The following is an 18629-nucleotide window of genomic DNA, read 5'->3' as shown; positions in this document are numbered from 1 at the left end:
CCTGTCCATCCCAACTCCCGGAATCTACCCAAACTCATGTCCATTGAGTTGGTGATGCCATCCAACCATCTCATCCTCTGTCATCCCCTTCTCCTCCTGCCTTCAATCTTTCCCAACATCAGGGTCTTTTCCAATGAGTCAGCTCATCGCATAAGGGGGCCAAAATATTGGAGTTTCAGCTTCAACATCAGTCCTTCCATAGAATTAGTGCCCCAAAATTAATTTTCAGAAGCTAAAAATATGTAAATTGCACCCAGATCATGAAACAAAATATTACCCTAGTATTAGCACCCAGAAGTCCCCCTTTACTTCTTTCCAGACAATAGCCACCCCACATATCCTGTCTTAAAATTGCGAAGAGTAGTTTTGGTAGTGCTTACATTGTTAAAAATGCGCTGTAACATCTATCCTCTTTTGCATCTGTGTTTATGAGATTTCATTTTTGTGATTTATCTGAATTTCTTCCAGTACTATGTAGTGGTTCACTGTGTATGAAAATGCAATGAACTTTGTTGGGAAACAGTTGGGAGTGTTGTCTGTAAAAGCTGAAGATATACATGTTCTCCAACTGTGAAATTTCACTACTAATCATATGTTGAACAGAAATGTACTCATGTGTTCAACATGTATGATATTTTGAAATTGGACATCGAAAAATAACTCTTAGAATTTTGAGTGCCACATACAAATTCATGATTATGATCTGCTTGTAATATCTCCTTTTGCCTGGATTTATTTATTCAAAGAATTTTAAATTTTATTTAAACTTAAAAAAGCCCCAGTTCACCCATTTTTCTCACCCTACCTTCCCCATTTCATGCAACCACCAATTTATTCTCTGTATCTATGTTCACAAAAGGAGATTCTTTCTATTGAAACATTACGAATGCAGGATAAAATTTGTAGTTCTATAGATTTGCTAAGGGGAAGGTGAAGGAATGACTTCCTAATGACTTCCTTCTATCAAAAAAAATGTAAAGGCAATTTCATCAGATGAAAATAAGACAGAGAGGTGACAGACTGGATGTTCAGGACTGAGGAAGAGAAATGAGCTAATCATTGTGAGTAGTTAATGGAGACCTCTTTAGGGAAATACAGATGGAAATGCCCAACGATGTTATTCATTTGAGGCTGAAGAGCATGAATCTGTAGAAATGTAACTTTATCCAGTGATATCTAAAGCAATACCAGACTGCTTAGAAGTAAATGTGGGGTGTTAAACAGTCAGGTTCATTTAGATGTGCCATTGTTCCACATGATGGGGATGAAGATTCATGAGGGCAAACAGGGGCCAGGAGATTAAAAGTGTTTAATAAGGTTTTATAATTCATTTATACAAGACTATTAGGGAAAATTTCAAACACATCCTGAAATAGACTAGTATAAAAAACCACCATGTACCTGAGTCCTGCTTGTTTGAAAAAACTTAACAACATTGATGCATCTAAACCTCTCTACTCCTTTATCCTCTGCTAGATTATCTCAAAGCAAATCTCAGATATCATTTCATTTCACCTGTAAATGCTGAAAACATTTTTAAGGGTGTGGGTATGATTAACCAGTAATCCAAACTGATATGAAGGAAAGTGAAGAGGAGGGGCCAATAGAAGGACAGAGAACCTAGCCATGTCTGTGGATTGAAAGCTGGTGACTCTCTATAGGAGCTCTTAAGCCAATAAAATGAAGAATAGGAGGGAGTGATAGGAGTGGAGATTTTTAGTTTATCATTATTGAGATCTGTGTTTTTAATAAAAATAAACAGAGATTCAATCAACTAATTAAGATACATAGTTCTTTCCCAAATAACACTTCTCCCTTACCTAGTTCTCTTTGTAATTAAAATGAAAGTGAAAGTCACTCAGTCCTGTCCAACTATGCAACCCCTTGGACTATATAGTCCATGGAATTCTCCAGGCCAGAATACTGGAGTGGATAGCTGTTCCCTTCTCCAGGGGAATCTTTCCAACCCAGGGATCAAACCCAGGTCTCCCACATTGCAGGTGGATTCTTTACCAGCTGAGTCACCAGGGAAGCCCAAGAATGCTGGAGTGGGTAGCCTATCCCTTCTTCAGCAGATCATCTTGACCCAGGAATTGAACTGAGGTCTCCTGCTTTGCAGGCGGATTCTTAACCCTTGAAATTAGCCCTTGAAATGAAAGAAACAACATAAATCTTATAATTTTAAAATTAGTGCATACAAGTTCCAAGTAGTTCAAACAATGGAAAAAGGTTAAAATTGAGTGCAAATGTTTCATTTTTCCAAGACATCCAATGTCACTATTCAGAAATCGTATATTAAATCATTTTTGGTACATCCTTCTAGAAACATTATATATACATATATGTACAGGAAGCATTATATTCCATTAAAACACATAAATGGAATCATAAAATATCTGCTTGCATTTTGAACTTAACAATGTATTGGTGATATTTTCATTTTATGACACAGTAATCTGTCTCATTTTAAAGATGCATGTGTATCCTTTTCAGAGGTATGATTTTTCTCATTGATGAATAGTCTTACAGTGATAATCTTCCTGCAAATATTTCTTCACTTGTATGTATATGACCAAATCTTTGGGGAAAGTTCTTAGACAATAATTTTTAGGTTGAAAGTTATTTTGTTGTTTCATTGTTAAGTCATGTCTCTTTTGTGACCCCATGGACTATAGCCCGCCAGGCTCCTGTCTATGGGATTTCCCAGGCAAAAATACTGGAGTGGGTTGCCATTTCTTTCTCTGGGGGATCTTCTCAACCCAGGGATTGAATCTGGGTCTCCTGCATTGGCAGGCGGAGTTTTTACCACTGAGCTACCAGGGCAGCCCTGAAAGATGTTTTATGTATTATTAATTCTGATTCAGTTCAGTTCAGTTCAGTTCAGTCCAGTCACTCAGTTGTATCTGACTCTGCGACCCCATGGACTGCAGCATGTTAGGCTTCTTTATCCATCACCAGTTCCTGGAGCTTGCTCAAACTCATGTCCATCACGTTGGTGATGCCATCCAACCATCTCATCCTCTGTAATCCCCTTCTCCTGCCTTCAATCTTTCCTAACATCAGGGTCTTTTCCAATGAGTCAGCTCTTTACATCAGGTGGCCAAAGTATTGGAGCTTCAGTTTTAGCATCAGTCCTTCCAAAGAACACCCAGGACTGATCTCCTTTAGGATGGACTGGTTGGATCTCCTTGCAGTCCAAGGGACTCTCAAGAGTCTTCTCCAACACCACAGTTCATTAATTTTGATAAATATTCCAAATGACTCAGATTATGTTTTTAGAGGATGGAGATAAAATGCATTTCCAGATATTACTCAGAAAGCTTCCTGAATAATCTGAATCTGACATGTGGATGGGGAAGGAGAGAAGTTGCCAGAAATTCAAGTTGTAAAGCCTTGCTTTATTTTGGTGGCTGCGTCAACTCAGACTCATCAGAATCACCTGGAGAACTGAGCAAATTGTCCAAGTTCCAGCCCCGGAAATCTTGACTTCATTGATTTGGGGCCAGCCTAGATACTGGTATTAAAAAACAATTTCCTCTAGAGATTCTGATGTGTGGCCATTGTCCACAGTCACTGCTTCAGATAAAGGGGGTGGGGTAGAAATGGAAGACTCAAGTGAAGAATTTGTCAAGCATCATTAAAATTGTGCCCATGAAACAAAAGAGATAAATGAAGATTCACCTCCCATACCAAAAACACACCGAGTGAAAGGATCAGATCAGGTCTGGGGAAGAAAGAAGGTAGGAAGAGAGAAGTCTAGATGAGGAAAAGGCAGAGCTGGTTGGGAAAGGTGCTTTGAGTGTGAATGTTAGAGACTACTTTTTAAAATAAAGGTGGACTTGAGCCTGAAGCCTCTTCCAGGCTCTCTTCAGCCCAGGGTTGTCCTGAATCAGTAGAATGGAATGACCCGCAGGGTAGGCAGCCATGACAATTTTGCACAAAATATTCAAGGGACTATTGATGTCAAAGAAGTTGGACGTGTAGAGAAAGAGAGCAAGTACTTTGACAATATAGAGAATGAGAAAGTAGCTGATAGCTCTGATGGCCCCCAGGTGAGCCTCCATGCTGGGGTCCCTGGAGCCAGTGGCATTGCTTTTCATGTGCAAGATGTGTCTTTTGAGAGAGATGATCAGCAGGGTGGCCGCCAGGATAAACATGATCAGAGGGACGAAGATCCCTAGGTTAAGGAAAAGAACCAGGTTGATCACAGTCGCCTCTGCGAAGGACTTTTTCCGAGTGGAGTTGAAGGAGTGGGGAGTAAAAATACTGTTGCAGTTCATAGTATGGATGTTTTGGAAGAAGAGCACGCTCTGGCCCAAGGAAGCAAACACTGAAAGCTGCAGAAGCCAGGGCATCAGTCCAGAAATTCTCCACTTCAGCTTGAGGAAGAGAGGGTAGGAGAAATCCGCCACCTTCACAAAGTAGAAGAAGCTGAGCCAGGCCGCAAACCAGAGGCTGCAATGATTTAAGAACATGAAACACCCTCTGAATGCATGATACACGACGTCGTCATTGTAAAACTGTGGGGATGTTGAGCTTAAGGTAAGTTCTAGCATCATCAAGCTTTGTAGACCTATTCTGGATACACCCAGGCAAAGTAGGATCTTGCCACTGGTGGAGAGTGCCTTACTGTGAATCCATTCAGCTGTGTTTATTGCCACAATGAACCCATTTGCGAGGATACCAAGGATGCATTCCGTGCAGATAATTATTAACATCCAAATGACAAGAGACGGTGACAGATCATTTTCCGAGGAACTGCAGGCTTGGATCATCCTGAGTGGTTGCTCCTCTTCGATGTCTGGAGGAAAATGTCTCTTTAGCACTTGATGTGCGGGTCTGTGGTAGCTTCCACTTGTCATGTCACAAGAGGAAGCAGTTGATGCATCATTTCCAAATCTACATCATTTGTTTATTTTAAAATTCTAAATCTGGAGCTGCAAATGATGCAAGGATTTGTTTCCTGTCCCCTCCCATTTATTTTTGGATGCGCTGGTGTGTTATTTCAATCGTGGGGCTCAGGGGAGAACTTGAGAAGACTCTCCTTTATAAATCACTAACACAGAATTGAGAGCTGTGTTTCTTAATAGCTCCAGTTAAGTCAACCATCTGTTTGCCAAGTCCCTGTTTAACTGTTTCACTTGTGACCTCAGGGAACTGATTGAAAATAATAATAACTTCAAATATATATTTCTCTCTCTATATATATAGTTCTTATGTCCTAGGCACTGTCCAAACGCTTTCATATATATTATGAAATTTGAACCTTGCAACAGCCCTATGAAGAATGCATTTTTATTTTCTCCATTTTGCAGGTCAGGAAACTAACTTGTCCAAAGTCAAAGAGGGAGAGAGAAAAGGAGAGAGAGCTGGGATTCAAACCCAAGTCACATGACCGCAAAGACCCTGTTCCTGCCCACTGTGTTATACTGCCTACACGTGTGGATCCTTTAGTGTGCACCAAAGGCCAGATTCAGGGTTGGCTTAAATGTGATGTTTTATCTTGATGGTCTTTTGTGGTGGCCTCATTACCTAAGGAAAGAATAATTGAGTTGAAAAAACCCTACCTGTGAGTTGTTATTTTTTTTTAATACTCAGAATGCTTTGGACACTTCTGATCACTAAGCATGTGTGGTTTCCCCCTGCCCCCCCCCCCACCCCCCACAGTAAACAGTTCTGCTTCACCAGCTGGGTGTCCTACAATTTAACTCAGTTCTGACACACTCTACCTGGAGATAACGTCAGATCCACAGGTTACGGGCTCAGTCCCAGAAGACTGTCCTCACTTCAGATGCCCGTCCCAAGCCCAGGTTGTCACCCATACTTGTGTCTTATTGGTTATAAGTTAAAGTTATGACCCCCTTTTTGGGTTCAGTTGTTGAAGAACTCAAGAAAACAGCTTATTTACATTTACCAATTTATTGTAAAAGGATGTGATGATAGATGAACATCCAGATGGAAGAAGAGACGCATACAGTGAGGTTGAGGACCCGGGCCCCAGAAGTTCCGTGCCCTCTTTGGGTGCCACAGCCCCCAGCACCTCGTATGTTTACTAACTTGAACGCTGTTTGAACCCTGTCCTTTTGGGGTTTTATGGGGGCCTCATTGCCTAGGCACAAGTGATGAAATCATCGACCACTGGTGATTGAGTCAACCTCCAGCCTCTCTCCCTGTCCTGGAAAGCAGAGATTGGGACTGAAATCTCCAACCTTGTATTCACAGTCCGTTCCCCTGGCAATCGGTGCCCATCCTTGGGGTGTGTTCCAAAAGTCACTTTGTAACATAGCAAAAAACTGTTTTTTAAAAGTATTTTGATTTATTTGGCTGTGCCGGGTCTTTGTTGCGGCATTTGGGCACTCAGGGTCTTCTTTGTTGCGGCATATGGGATCTCTTTTTAGTTGTGACATATGGGTTCTAATTCTCTGACCAGGGATCAACCCAGGGCCCCCTGCATTGGGAGCATGGAGTGTTAGCCACTGGACCACCAGGGAAGTCCCAACAAGAGACATTTTTGTTGATCTTGTCACTTAGGAAATTCCAAGGGTTGTAGGAATTCTGTGCCAGAAAAGGGGATAAAACCGGTGTATTTCTTATTAGAAATCACCATATTACAATAATAAAGCCAGAAGACACTGATTTTCAGAGACAGTTTTTTACAGAGGCCAATGCTTTTACACTATAAATGACTCGAGAGATAATAAATCTATTTATATACAAATGGTTGCACACACACACTTGTATGCACACAAACACGTGTTTACCTTTCATCTTAAACAAATTACTAGGAAAATGAGGGTTGAAGGAAGAGTTCCTTGTTCGTTTACAAGGCAGGCAAATCACCAGAGGGTGAAAATAGCTCCCTAAGTCTTGTAATCTGTTTTTGGAATTTTAAAACCAAAAGAGATGAAGAAAAGACTCACTTTTATCTCAGAGAGGTTGTTTCTGATTTTAAAATGTGAGCACAGTACACAGGATCATAAAATGGACTTTTAAACTCAGAATCAGTTAACTTTTATGAGTGTACATAACTCTATAATAGTAAAGTAGTTCCAGTAAAGAGAAGGTTGATGGGTGAGATGTCTCTGAAAATGCTCATCGTATTTAGTTTTCCCTTGACTCAGGACTTCTTTATTTATGTGTAATTTTAGGTTTTGTTTGTTCTGCGTCTCTGTTGCCATGCACAGGCTTTCTCTAGTTGTGGAGAGGGGCGGTGCTTTCCAGCCGTAGTGCATGGGCTTCTCATTGCAGTGGCTTCTCTTGTGCAGCACAGGTTCTGGGCACACAGCCTTCAGTAGCTGCAGCACATGGGCTGAGGTTCTCTGCAGCACGTGGGGTCTTCCCGAATCAAGACTTGAGACTGTGTCTTTTGCAGTGGCAGACGTATTCTTATCCACTGTGGTGTTGGTGTTGGTGGTGGTTTAGTCGCTAAGTCATTTCCGACTCTTGAGACCGCATGGACTGTAGCCTGCTAGGCTCCTCTGTCCATGGGTTTCTCCAGGCAAGAATACTGGAGTGGGTTGCTGTTTCCTCCTCCAGCTTATTCACCGTACCACCAGGGAAGTCCAGGACTCTTTTAAACAAGGCAGAAAATTTCAGAAAGTTTTCTGCCCTGATTAATAGTTTTAAACAAGCTGTTATGAATTTTACCATTGCATCTTTAAATCTCTGTTTCTGAACTCTAAATGCTTTTCTTGAATGCAATGTCATAAACAACTGCCCCCCTGCTTGTTTCCATCCATTTGTATAAGTAGGTCTGCAGCATCTTGGGACCTCCTATTTGTTTTTCAAGAAACTTTTTCTTGTCACTGACTCTCCCCTTCTTCTGCTGACCCAGGCTTCCAAGAGCATGAGGGATAATGGAAAACACTATCTGAAGAGTTTGATGCCTCTCTTATTTGTTTTGCTCATTACTGTATTAAAAAAATAAAACTCAAACTGAGTAAATTTGGAAATGGAATTGGCTCCACTCAGTGATTTATAAATCAAGCAGCAAGTAGAAAGAAGCTCAGAGAAGCTGTACAAAATGGGAGAATTTTATAGGCAGAGGGGCCAGAAAAGTGAATTTTCTGGCTAAGAGTGGCATGTTTCAGATAAGGTCACCTTTCTTTGGACAGAAGGTGGGGAATCTATCAGGTAGATTACCTCACTAGTGCTGATTGATTGGTTAAAGGTCACATTCCTGAAGGAGGTGGACTTAATATCTAAAGTCTCAGTTTGCTGATGTAGGACCTAGCACAGGTGACTCCATGTGGGAATTGTTTCTTTTTTTTTTTAACAACTATATCTCACTCCTAGCTCCTAACATAGAGCCTGACCCCCAGTACATGGATACTTGCTGGTGAATGAATGACCAGACTAGTGAGTTCTGAATTTCAGGGAAGTTCTTGATACTGAAAGACAGGCAGAGAAATAGCAGTTCTACCACCTGTTAAGTCTTGAACTCTTGCAGGTCTGATGCCCAAATCAAGTGTGGGAACAGGAGCAGTGAGACTGAGGGAAAACACAGCAGTTCTTTGTGGTTCTGTGAGAGAAACACTGGCGGGAGGCAGAGGACAAAGCAAGGACACAGGGCTGGACTGGCCTCAGCTTGGGGGCTGGGTTTCACAGTGCTGGGTCCCGCAGAGAGGTAGTGGGCAGGAGCAGGGGCCATGCACGCCATCTAAGGCATTTTTAATTTAATTTTTAAAGTTGAAGCATAGTTGGTTTACAATGTTGTGCCAACCCCTGCTATACAGTAAAGTGACTCAGTTATACATGTACAGACATTCTTTTTTTTAAATATCTTTTCCCATCATGGTTTATCACAGGATATTGAATATAGTTCCTGTGCTATACAGTAGGACCTTGCTGTTTATCCATCCTATATATAATAGTTCACATCTGCTAATGCCACACGCCCACTCCTTTGCTCCCCCACTCCCTTCCGCTTGGCAAACACAAGTCTGTTCTCTGTGTCTGTGAGTTTGTTTCTGTCTTGTAGGCAGGTTCATTTATGCCATATTTTAGATTCCATATATAAGCGGTATCATATGGTATATGTCTTTCTCTTTTTGATTTGCTTCACTTAGTATGATAATCTCTAGTTGCATTCGTGTTGCTGCAATCATCAGAGGCATTTTAGAAGAGGCTGTGTTTGCCATACCTTCGGGCAGCGTTGATTCCTGCAATGGAAAGAAGAAAAAAAATTTTTTTTTGGTTGCACCATGCGGTATGTAGGATCTTAGTTCCCTCACCAGAGACCCAGCCCACACCTCCTGCAGTGGAAGTGCTGAGTCTTAACCACCAGACGTCCAGGGAAGTCCCAAGAATATGGTTGATGGGAATTCCCAGGGGTAGCCTGAAATGGGGTGAAGTAACCTTTCTAGGTGAAGAGGTGATCTTTTAAAGTAGTACTGGTAGACCGCTTCCTAAATGGACATCCAGTTTGCTAAATATATCCTGATATATTCAAGTGTATTTCTAGCCATGGAAATCTGATGGAGAAAACGGAACCATTAGGTCTTTTTAAAGAATGGCTTTAAAAAGTCCAGTTTATTTGGTTATATTTTTTACTTACTATTTTTTAAAATTTGTTTTTAATTGGAGGACAATTGCATTGCAACGTTGTATTGGTTTCTGCCTTACACCAACATGAATCAGCCATAGGTATATGTGTGTCCCCTCCTTCCTGCTCTTCCCTTCCACCTCCCACCCCATCTCACCCCTCTAGGTTGTCACAGAGCACCAGGTTGAGCTCCCTGTATTTTATAGCAACTTCCCATTAGCTATCTATTTTACTTAACTTATTATTTTGAAGTAGTTTTTGATGTAGAGATGCCTTATAAAGATGGTCCAGAGAAATCCCATATACCCTTCATCCAGCTTCCCTAATGCTCACATCTTATATAAATAACCATGGTACAGTGATCAAAACTATGAAATTAGTTTAATTACAGTACTGTTAGCTAAATTGTAGGCTTGATTTGGATTTTTCCAGTTTTCAACTAATGTCTTGTTCCACGATCTAATTTAGACTACTGCATTGCCTTTGGTCATTATGTTTCTTTAGTCTCCTCCAGTCTGTAGTGTAATAGATTCTTGGTCTTGCATTTTTTCTTTTTATGACCATGACAGTTTTGAAGAATACTGGTCATGTATTTTGTAGAGTATTTCTTGATTTGGATTTGTTTCACGTTTTCTCATGATCAGCCTGGAGTTGTCTAGTCTGTTCACCCAACCCAATCTCCAAGTCTCTAGCAACCACTACCTTTTCTGTCCCAAGATTTTGCTCCTCTTAGATGTCATATAATTGAATTTATACATTATATAGCTTTTTGAGTCTGACTTCTTTTGCTTAGTGAAATGTATTTAAGATTTAACCATGCTGCTATGTGAATTGATAGTTGAGCCACATTTATTGTTGAGTAGTATTTCATGGTCTGGATCAACCAGTTTGTTTATCTATTGAATATTTTCTCTGTTGAAGGACATCTGAGTCACAGTTTTTGGCAATGCTAACTGATAAGCCTGCTATCAACATTCACATATATACGTGTATTTTTCACTTGGGTAGATTCCTTGGGCTTCCCTGGTGGCTTAGACAGTAAAGAATCTGCCTGCAATTTGGGAGACCCAGGTTCAATTCCTGGGTTGGGAAGATCCCCTGGAGAAGGGAATGGAAACCCAACATGTAGTAGTATTTCATCATGATTTTGATTGGCACTTCCCTAATGACTAGTGATCTTGAACATCTGTCTATACACTAATTGGACATGTGTATACCTTCTTCGGTCAAGTGTTCACAGATTTTTGCCTATTTAAAAGAAATTGTTTCTTATAATTGAATTTTAGAAATTCTTTATGTATTCTGGTTATAAGATCTTTATCACCTATGTGCTTTGCAAGTATTTTCCCTCAGTCCATGGTTTAGTTTTTCATTCTCTTAATCATGTCTTTCACAGAATGAAAGTTTTACATTTTGATAAGTTTCAATTTACTAATTTTTATACTATGGATTATGCTCTTGTTGTTATATTGAATAACTCTTTGCTGGACCCAAGACCACAAAGGTTTTCTCCTTTGCTTTCTTTGAGACGTTTTATAATTTTACCTTTTATGCTTAGATTGATGATCTATTTTGACTTAACTGTTGTATAGAAGGCGGAGAATGTGTGGAGGTTTTCGTTTCGGTTTTTGCACATAGATAGCCAACTGTTCCAGAACCGTTTGTTGACATAAGTGTTCTTTCTTCATTGCCTTGGCACCCTAGTCCAGAATCAGTTGTCTGTATTTGTGTGGGTCTACTTCTCAACCGTTTCTTCCATTCTGTTGATCTATGTGCTTATCCTTTTGTAAATAACACCCTGTATTAATTAGAATACATTTTATAACTTTATAATAAGTTTTGAAATTGGATAGTGTGAATCTTCCAAATTTCTGGAAGTTTTTCAGAGTTATTTTGCTGTGAGTGGAGGTTCTGATGCTTTTCAGCGGTAAGCACCATAGCATTTCAAAGGGGCATTTTCTTCCTGTGGTTTCTGTTTCCGGCCACAGAAACTGCCATATCTTTCAACTGCCTTTTGGACTGAAGTAAAAAACAGTGATGTTCTCTTCTTTCTTTTTTTTGTGACAGCACAGCATGGTATGTGGAATGTTAGTTCCCCAACCAGGGACTGGGGATAGAACCCGTGACCTCTGCAGTGGAAGAGTAGAGTCTTAATCACTGGATGGCCAGGAAGTTGCCCATTCTTTCTTTATTTCTTTATATTTGTATCATTATAAATCCAGAGGCAAATGATAATCTAGACTGCTATTTGTAAGATAATAGGGGTTTACATTTCACATTTATTGCACTCTACAGAATGCTCAAATTTCTCCAAGCTAGGCTTCAATAGTACATGAATTGAGAACTTCCAGATGTTCAAGCTGGGTTTAGAAAAGGCAGAGGAACCAAAGATCAAGTTGCCAACATCTGCTGGATCATAGAAAAAGCAAGGGAATTCCAGAAGAACATCTACTTCTGCTTCATTGACTATGCTAAAGCCTTAGACTGTGTGGATCACAACAAATTGTGGAAAATTCTTAAAGAGATGGGAATACCAGGCCACCTTTTCTGCCTCCTGAGAAATCTGTATGTAGGTCAAGAAGCAACAGTTAGAACTGGACATGGAAAAACAGACTGGCTCCAAATTGGGAAAGGAGTACGTCAAGGCTATACTGTCACTTTGCTTATTTACTTATATGCAGAGTGCATCGTGCGAAATGCCAGGCTGGATGAAGCACAAGCTAGAATCAAGATGGCAGGGAGAATTATCAATAACCTCAGATATGCAGATGACACCACCCTTATGGTGGAAAGTGAAGAAGAACTAAAGAGCCTGTTGATGAAAGTGAAAGAGGAGAGTGAAAAAACTTGCTTAAAACTCAACATTCAGAAAACTAAGATCATGGCCTCTGGTCCCATCACTTCATGGCAAATAGATGAGGAAGCAATGGAAACAATGACAGACTTAATTTTCTTGGGCTCCAAAATCACTGCAGATGGTGACTGCAGCCATGAAATGAAAAGATGCTTGCTCCTTGGAAGAAAAGCTATGACCAACCTAGACAGCATATTAAAAAGCAGAGACATTACTTTACTGACAAAGGTCTGTCCAGTCAAAGTTATGGTTTTTTCAGTAGTCATGTATGGATGTGAGAGTTGGATCATAAAGAAAGCTGAGTGCTAAAGAATTGATGCTTTTGAACTGTGGTGTTGGAGAGGACTCTTGAGAGTCCCTTGGACAGCAAGGAGCTCAAGGGAGTCAATCCTAAAGGAAATCAACCCTGAATATTCACTGGAAGGACTGATGCTGAAGCTGAAACTCCAATACTTTGGCCACCTGATGCAAAGAACTGACTCATTGGAAAAGACTGATGCTGGTAAAGATTGAAGGCAGGAGGAGAAGGGGACAACAGAGGATGAGATGGTTGGATGGCATCACTGACTTGATGGACATGAGTCTGAGCAAGCTCCAGGAGTTGGCGATGGACAGGGAAGCCTGGTGTGCTGCAGTGCACGGGGTCGCAAAGAGTTGGACATGACTGAGTGACTGGACTGAACTGAACTGAACTGAAGAGATCCCCGAAGTTTATCTTGTTAAGGTTTTTGTTTCCCTTATGGCATGATGACCATTTTATTATGTAATAAGCTCTGTGTTTTTGTGTTTTTTCCCTCCCGTGTGCATGCTATGACTCTGTTTATTTATAGGAATTCCATGAAAATATATTATGTGATCAATTATAGTTTTGATAATAGTGATTTTTGTATGAAAAATATAGAACATTTTAAATAAAAAATGAAAAGGACTCATGAGTCCATGACTCAGAAATGACCATCATACTCAGTATTTTTAGATATCTAATTTCTACATATATTAAGTTTCTTATAAAAGCAGTGAAAGAATCATGAACATTTTGTCCTAGATAAAAGCCATTTAGTTGTATTTTATAACTGGTTCAGATATGCTATTTAAAAACCAAGTTAAAAGTTCATTTATTTGCCTGCCTTGGGTTTTAGGGGCATCTTTCATTGCGGGGCATGGATTCTCTAGCTGTACTTCGTGGGCTTCAGTAGCTGTGGCCCAGGGGCTTAGTTGCTCCATGGCATGTGGGATACCTTAGTTCCCCCACCAGGGGTTGAACCTGGGTCCCCGGCACTGCAAAGTGGATTCTTAGCCACTGGACCATGAGGCAAGTCCCCCAAAACCAACATTGGACATTTTGCAGTTCTTAAGAGTAATTCATCTAAAGTCATTGTGTATATAATAACAGCAGCAGTAGCAAGCAGTACTTAAATAAGAGGAGCTTAGTCTCTTTTATATTTACGTCTGGAGGTAAGTGGTCCATGATGGACAGTAACTCTCCCTCACCAAGTCCTCAGAGACAATACTTCTTCCAGGTCATTGCTCCGCAGATTCAAGATTGTGGCATCTGCATTTAGGGCGGTAGTGTCGAAGAAGGGCAAAGAAGAAGAGACAAAAACTGTTAACTTGACTCTAAAGTAAGACTCCCACACACCACAAGGTGGCATTTCTTGCATACCACTGGCTGGCTTTAGTCATACTGCAGCATTTATCTGCAAGGGAAGCTTGGAAATGCAATCTGTTTGTAGGTAGTTGTGTATCTGGTTGAAAATCCTTTTACATTGGCTAAAGGAAAATGAATATTGAGAAAAAGCCAGAAACATCTGCTAGAATCATAATATATTTAAAAATATACTGATGAATTCAATTCATTAATATTCTGTTTAGATTTTTGCATTTGTATACATTAGACTTATTTGTAATGTTCTCTTCTTGTACTGTCATTACTCAGGACATAATTATTCCATAAAATGAGTTGGATAGCTTTCTCTTATTTTAGTCTCTGAAATTGTTTATTTAAAATAAGGATTATTTTTTTCCTTGCATATTTGGTAAACCTCACATAGTAAATCTCTACTATATCTATATTTATTACATGCTATTGTCTTTCTAATATTCTCTGTGTCTTTTCTTACTGCTTTCTATTTAGAGGTTTGCTTGCTTAACTAGATTTCCCATCCTCACCCTGAAGATTCAGTTCTGGGTTTTGTTTATCCTCCATTGTTTCTTTAGTTCCTGTTGAATTAATTTTTCCAATTATCTTTAATATATAATTTTTCATCATCCATTAGTTTTACTTTATCAACTTTTTAAAGTTTCTTGAGTTGAGCACCTAACAAACTCATTTTCAGTTTCTCTTATTTTTTTTAAAAATAAAGAAGTATATACATATACTGCTAAGTACCAGGTTACATGAACCCTGTATGATTTCATGTGTAGTGCTTCCATTGTCATGTGTTTCTAAATATTTTATAACTTCCTTTATGATTTCCTCTTTGAGAATTTTCTGAATAGGTAAAACATGCACATAGTAATGTATTTTTGAGCACATATTTTATGCTGTCATGCACGATACAGAAATGAAACGTGCCTACCCTCAGGATGTTCTAAAGATCAATGTTTATTGATCTTTAGATCAATAAAAGGTATCAAACAGGTATCTTTAGATCACAGGTATCAAAGGTACTTCCTCTTAGTTGCATGTGTGTTTCATGTTAAGTAGGTCTCTGACTGCATCAGCCTGAATGTTTACTGATCACGTTACCCTCAGTGATTGGCAAGATGAACCTGGTCGGATGAGGCCGTGATTAATGTCTAGTATGTGTGTACATAAATCACCCCTCTTTGTTCCTGGTACAGCTAACCTCAGAGATCTTGTAAACAGTTACCTTGACAGCAAAAAATAATGCAACTAGGTCACATATTTTTAATTTACTGTTTATAGTGTTTTTTCAGTGTATGCATAATTTAAAGTCATATTTCTATATGTGGTTTTATTTAGGAAAAAACTACTTTCTGTTACCTTCTCATTTCCCCTACTCAGAGGAATCCATTTGCATCTCCTTTATTTGTTTTATTTGATATTTTTATCCATGCCTCTGAATAACATACCTATTGTGCTACCTCTTGATCCCTCGCCCCCCTGCCAGTCTTGGGCATTTTTGTTTTTTTGACTTCCAAATTAGGAGGATGAGGCATTTATTTACTCATTGGCCCTGGGTCTTCATTGCTGTGCGCAGGCTTTCTCTAGTTGTGGTGAGCAGGGGCTACTCTTCGTTGGGGTGTGCGGGCTTCTCCCTGTGGTGGCTCTGTTAGATAACACAGACTCTAGGCGTTTGGGCTTCAGTAGTTGCAGCTCACAGGCTCAGTAGCTGTGGGGCTCGGGCTTTAGTTGCTCAATGGCATATGGAATCTTCCTGGACTGAGGATCAAACCCATGTCCCGTACATTGACAGGTAGATTCTTATCCACTGTACCACCAGGGAAGTCCAAGATGAGGCTTTATCTATCTCATTCTCTACACTCCAGCTTAGTAAACATACACACACACACACATACCTTCTAGTCCCCAAATGTATGCTTCCCATACATTTTAATATTAGTTAAAATGATACTCAATTTTTACATTGTTTTGACAATGCACATATAATTTGTATTGATCCCTGAGATACCCTGTGATTACTTTTTGTTTCATGTGCATCTTTTTATTCTCCTTTAGTTCAGTTCAGTTGCTCAGTTGTATCCAACTCTTTGCAACCCCATGGACTGCAGCATACCAGGCTTCCCTGTCCATCACCAGCTTCCGGAGCTTGCTCAAACTCATGAAACTAGGAATCCTAACTGCTAGATCAAATAGGAGAATAACAAAAAGAGACTTTGTTTCTTAGTTTTTAATGTATTTGTCACCAATTTATTACATATTTGACCCTAAATTTCCAAATATTTTTTCAATATGCTCAGCCACATCAGTTGTTCTGTATCTTATAGGCATATCCCCATGATCCTTCTTACTGGCTCCAACCTGGACTGGTTCTTTCTCAGCTTGCTCATACTGTTATAGCCACGCTTTCCGGGAAACAAACTCATTCAGAAGGACAATGCAGATAGTGGAGTGCAGTTTATTACACCGGGGGGCCCAAGGCAGAGTCGCCTCTTAGCCAAGGGCCCCGACAAGCATTTGTGAAAATCTTTTATACCCCATGTGTACGTGTCCAAACCCACCACCCCAAACCCTTGATGCTTACAAAGGAAGGGTAAATACAATCACAATAACCCCATCATTCACGTGTTATGTGTTCAAACAGTTAATAATCAATAAGCCCACGGTTATTACATTCCAACCAGTTAATAACCGATAAACCTGTGCTTACATTCTGATAGATAGTGTCTGGAGGCAGGGGTGATTAGTGTCTGTTTTCTCTTAGTTGATGAGTAACCTGGATATGATCTTCAAGGTTCCCCTGTCTGGAGCGGGTCTTATCCTTCCATTGTCGTTCCCACAGGCACTAAGCAGAGAGTTCAGAGTCCACTGGAAAGGTGGTTGAGCACGATCAGCACAGACAGGCCTGAGATGGAGTCCAGGCCCTGTGAATTCCTTCTTTAATACCTCTCCCATCCCCATTATCCTGTTGATGCTCTCTACTTCTGTCTTATGGTAAATTCCATTTTCTGGTTCCCATTTTTCTTCTTTCTTGGTTTACTCCCTGATTTTGGCAGAGCACATACTCCAATTGCTTCCCGAGAAAGGAATGTAAAAATTGATAAACAAAAACCTCAATTAAAATGGAGTCAGGAGGCCACAAGGGGGAGCTCTCATAACCCATGATGATCGCAGAGCCCAAACAGGATGGAGAAAAGGTTATCTTTTCTTTCTGGGTAAGAGTTTAATCATGAGAGACAGCCACAGCTCAGCCAATGAAAAGCCCCTCTCTGGCTTACTATAGTTCTCTCAGCTTTCCCTACCCCCTCTATAAAAGAGTCATCCTCTCTATTTCTGTGGAGGACTTGCAGGTGACTCACCATAGTTGCAGACCTTGAATTATAATTCTTTGGGGTGTGTGTGTGTGTGAGGACTTGCAGGTGACTTACCATAGTTGCAGACCTTGAATTATAATTCTTTGGTGTGTGTGTGTGTGTGAGGACTTGCAGGTGACTTACCATAGTTGCAGACCTTGAATTATAATTCTTTGGGGTGTGTGTGTGTGTGTGTGTGTGTGTGTGTGCGCGCGCTCCGTTGTATCTGACTCTTTGCGACCCTATGGACTGTAGTCCGCCAGGCTTGGTCCATGGAATTTTCCAGGCAAGAATACTCCAGTGCATTGGCATTTTCTCCTCCAGGGGATCTTGTCTACCCAGGATCAAACCGCATCTTTTGAGTCTCCTCTGTTGGCAGGTGGATTCTTTACCACTGTGCCACCTGGGAAGCCCAATTCTTTGCTAATCCTGAATAAATCCATTTTTTGCTAGAGAAATAACTGGCAGTATTTGTAGTAGGTCACCAAGGTGCACTAGAGAAACTTTTTTTTTTTTTCAAATTTGTGTGTTAAAAATATCTTTATTCTAACTCCCTGATTGATGGTATGGTTGTGAGTAGAATTCTGGGTTGGGGCACGTTTTCCCTTGGAATTTCTTCCAGCTTCCAGGGCTGCTATTGAGGAGTCTAAACCCAGTCTTGTTCCTTTGTGTTTACTTTACATTTCATTCTCTGGAATCATGAATACCTTCTTTTTGTCTATAGTGTCCTGAATTTTCATTTCATGATATGCTTGGCTGCATGCCTTTTTTACCCACTGGGTCGTGATTTTAATCTGGAAAATTGCATCTTCTAATTTAGACAATCTATTGGTCATTTATTTAATGATTCTTTTTACTTTGTTTCCTCTCTTCCCTGTCTTCTGAATCCTAATGTTCAGTGCTGGCCTTTATCATTTTTCCATCTCTCTAGCACTGTGTTGTGAAAGATTTCCTTGATTTTGTTTTCCAGCCATTCCATTGAGTGTTTTCATTTTCTCTATAATATTTTAAAATTCCTCATGATTTTACTCCCCTCTGAATGCTCCTTTATATAATAATGTCAGTCTCTTACTATATGCATGAAAGAGAAAGTTGCTCAGTCATGTCTGACTCTTTCTATACAGTCCATGGGATTCTCCGGGCCAGAATACTGGAGTGGGTAGCCGTTCCCTTCTCCAGGGGATCTTCCCAACCCAGGGATCGAACCCAGGCCTCTCACATTGTGGGCAGATT

General features: G+C 40.2%; 1 protein-coding gene across 1 annotated transcript; it reads right to left on the bottom strand.

The window, feature by feature from the left end:
- Positions 1-3713: 3713 nt before the first annotated feature.
- Positions 3714-4820, bottom strand: TAS2R39 (taste 2 receptor member 39). The gene is given in 1 exon segment (XM_043462359.1): positions 3714-4820. A coding segment is annotated over 1 exon segment (1062 nt). The 5' UTR covers positions 4776-4820.
- Positions 4821-18629: the final 13809 nt, after the last annotated feature.

Source organism: Cervus canadensis, chromosome 3 (genome assembly GCF_019320065.1).
Source record: "Cervus canadensis isolate Bull #8, Minnesota chromosome 3, ASM1932006v1, whole genome shotgun sequence".
Taxonomy (NCBI): domain Eukaryota; kingdom Metazoa; phylum Chordata; class Mammalia; order Artiodactyla; family Cervidae; genus Cervus; species Cervus canadensis.
Note: the sequence above shows the minus strand (reverse complement) of the source record. Positions and strands in the feature narration are given on the sequence as shown.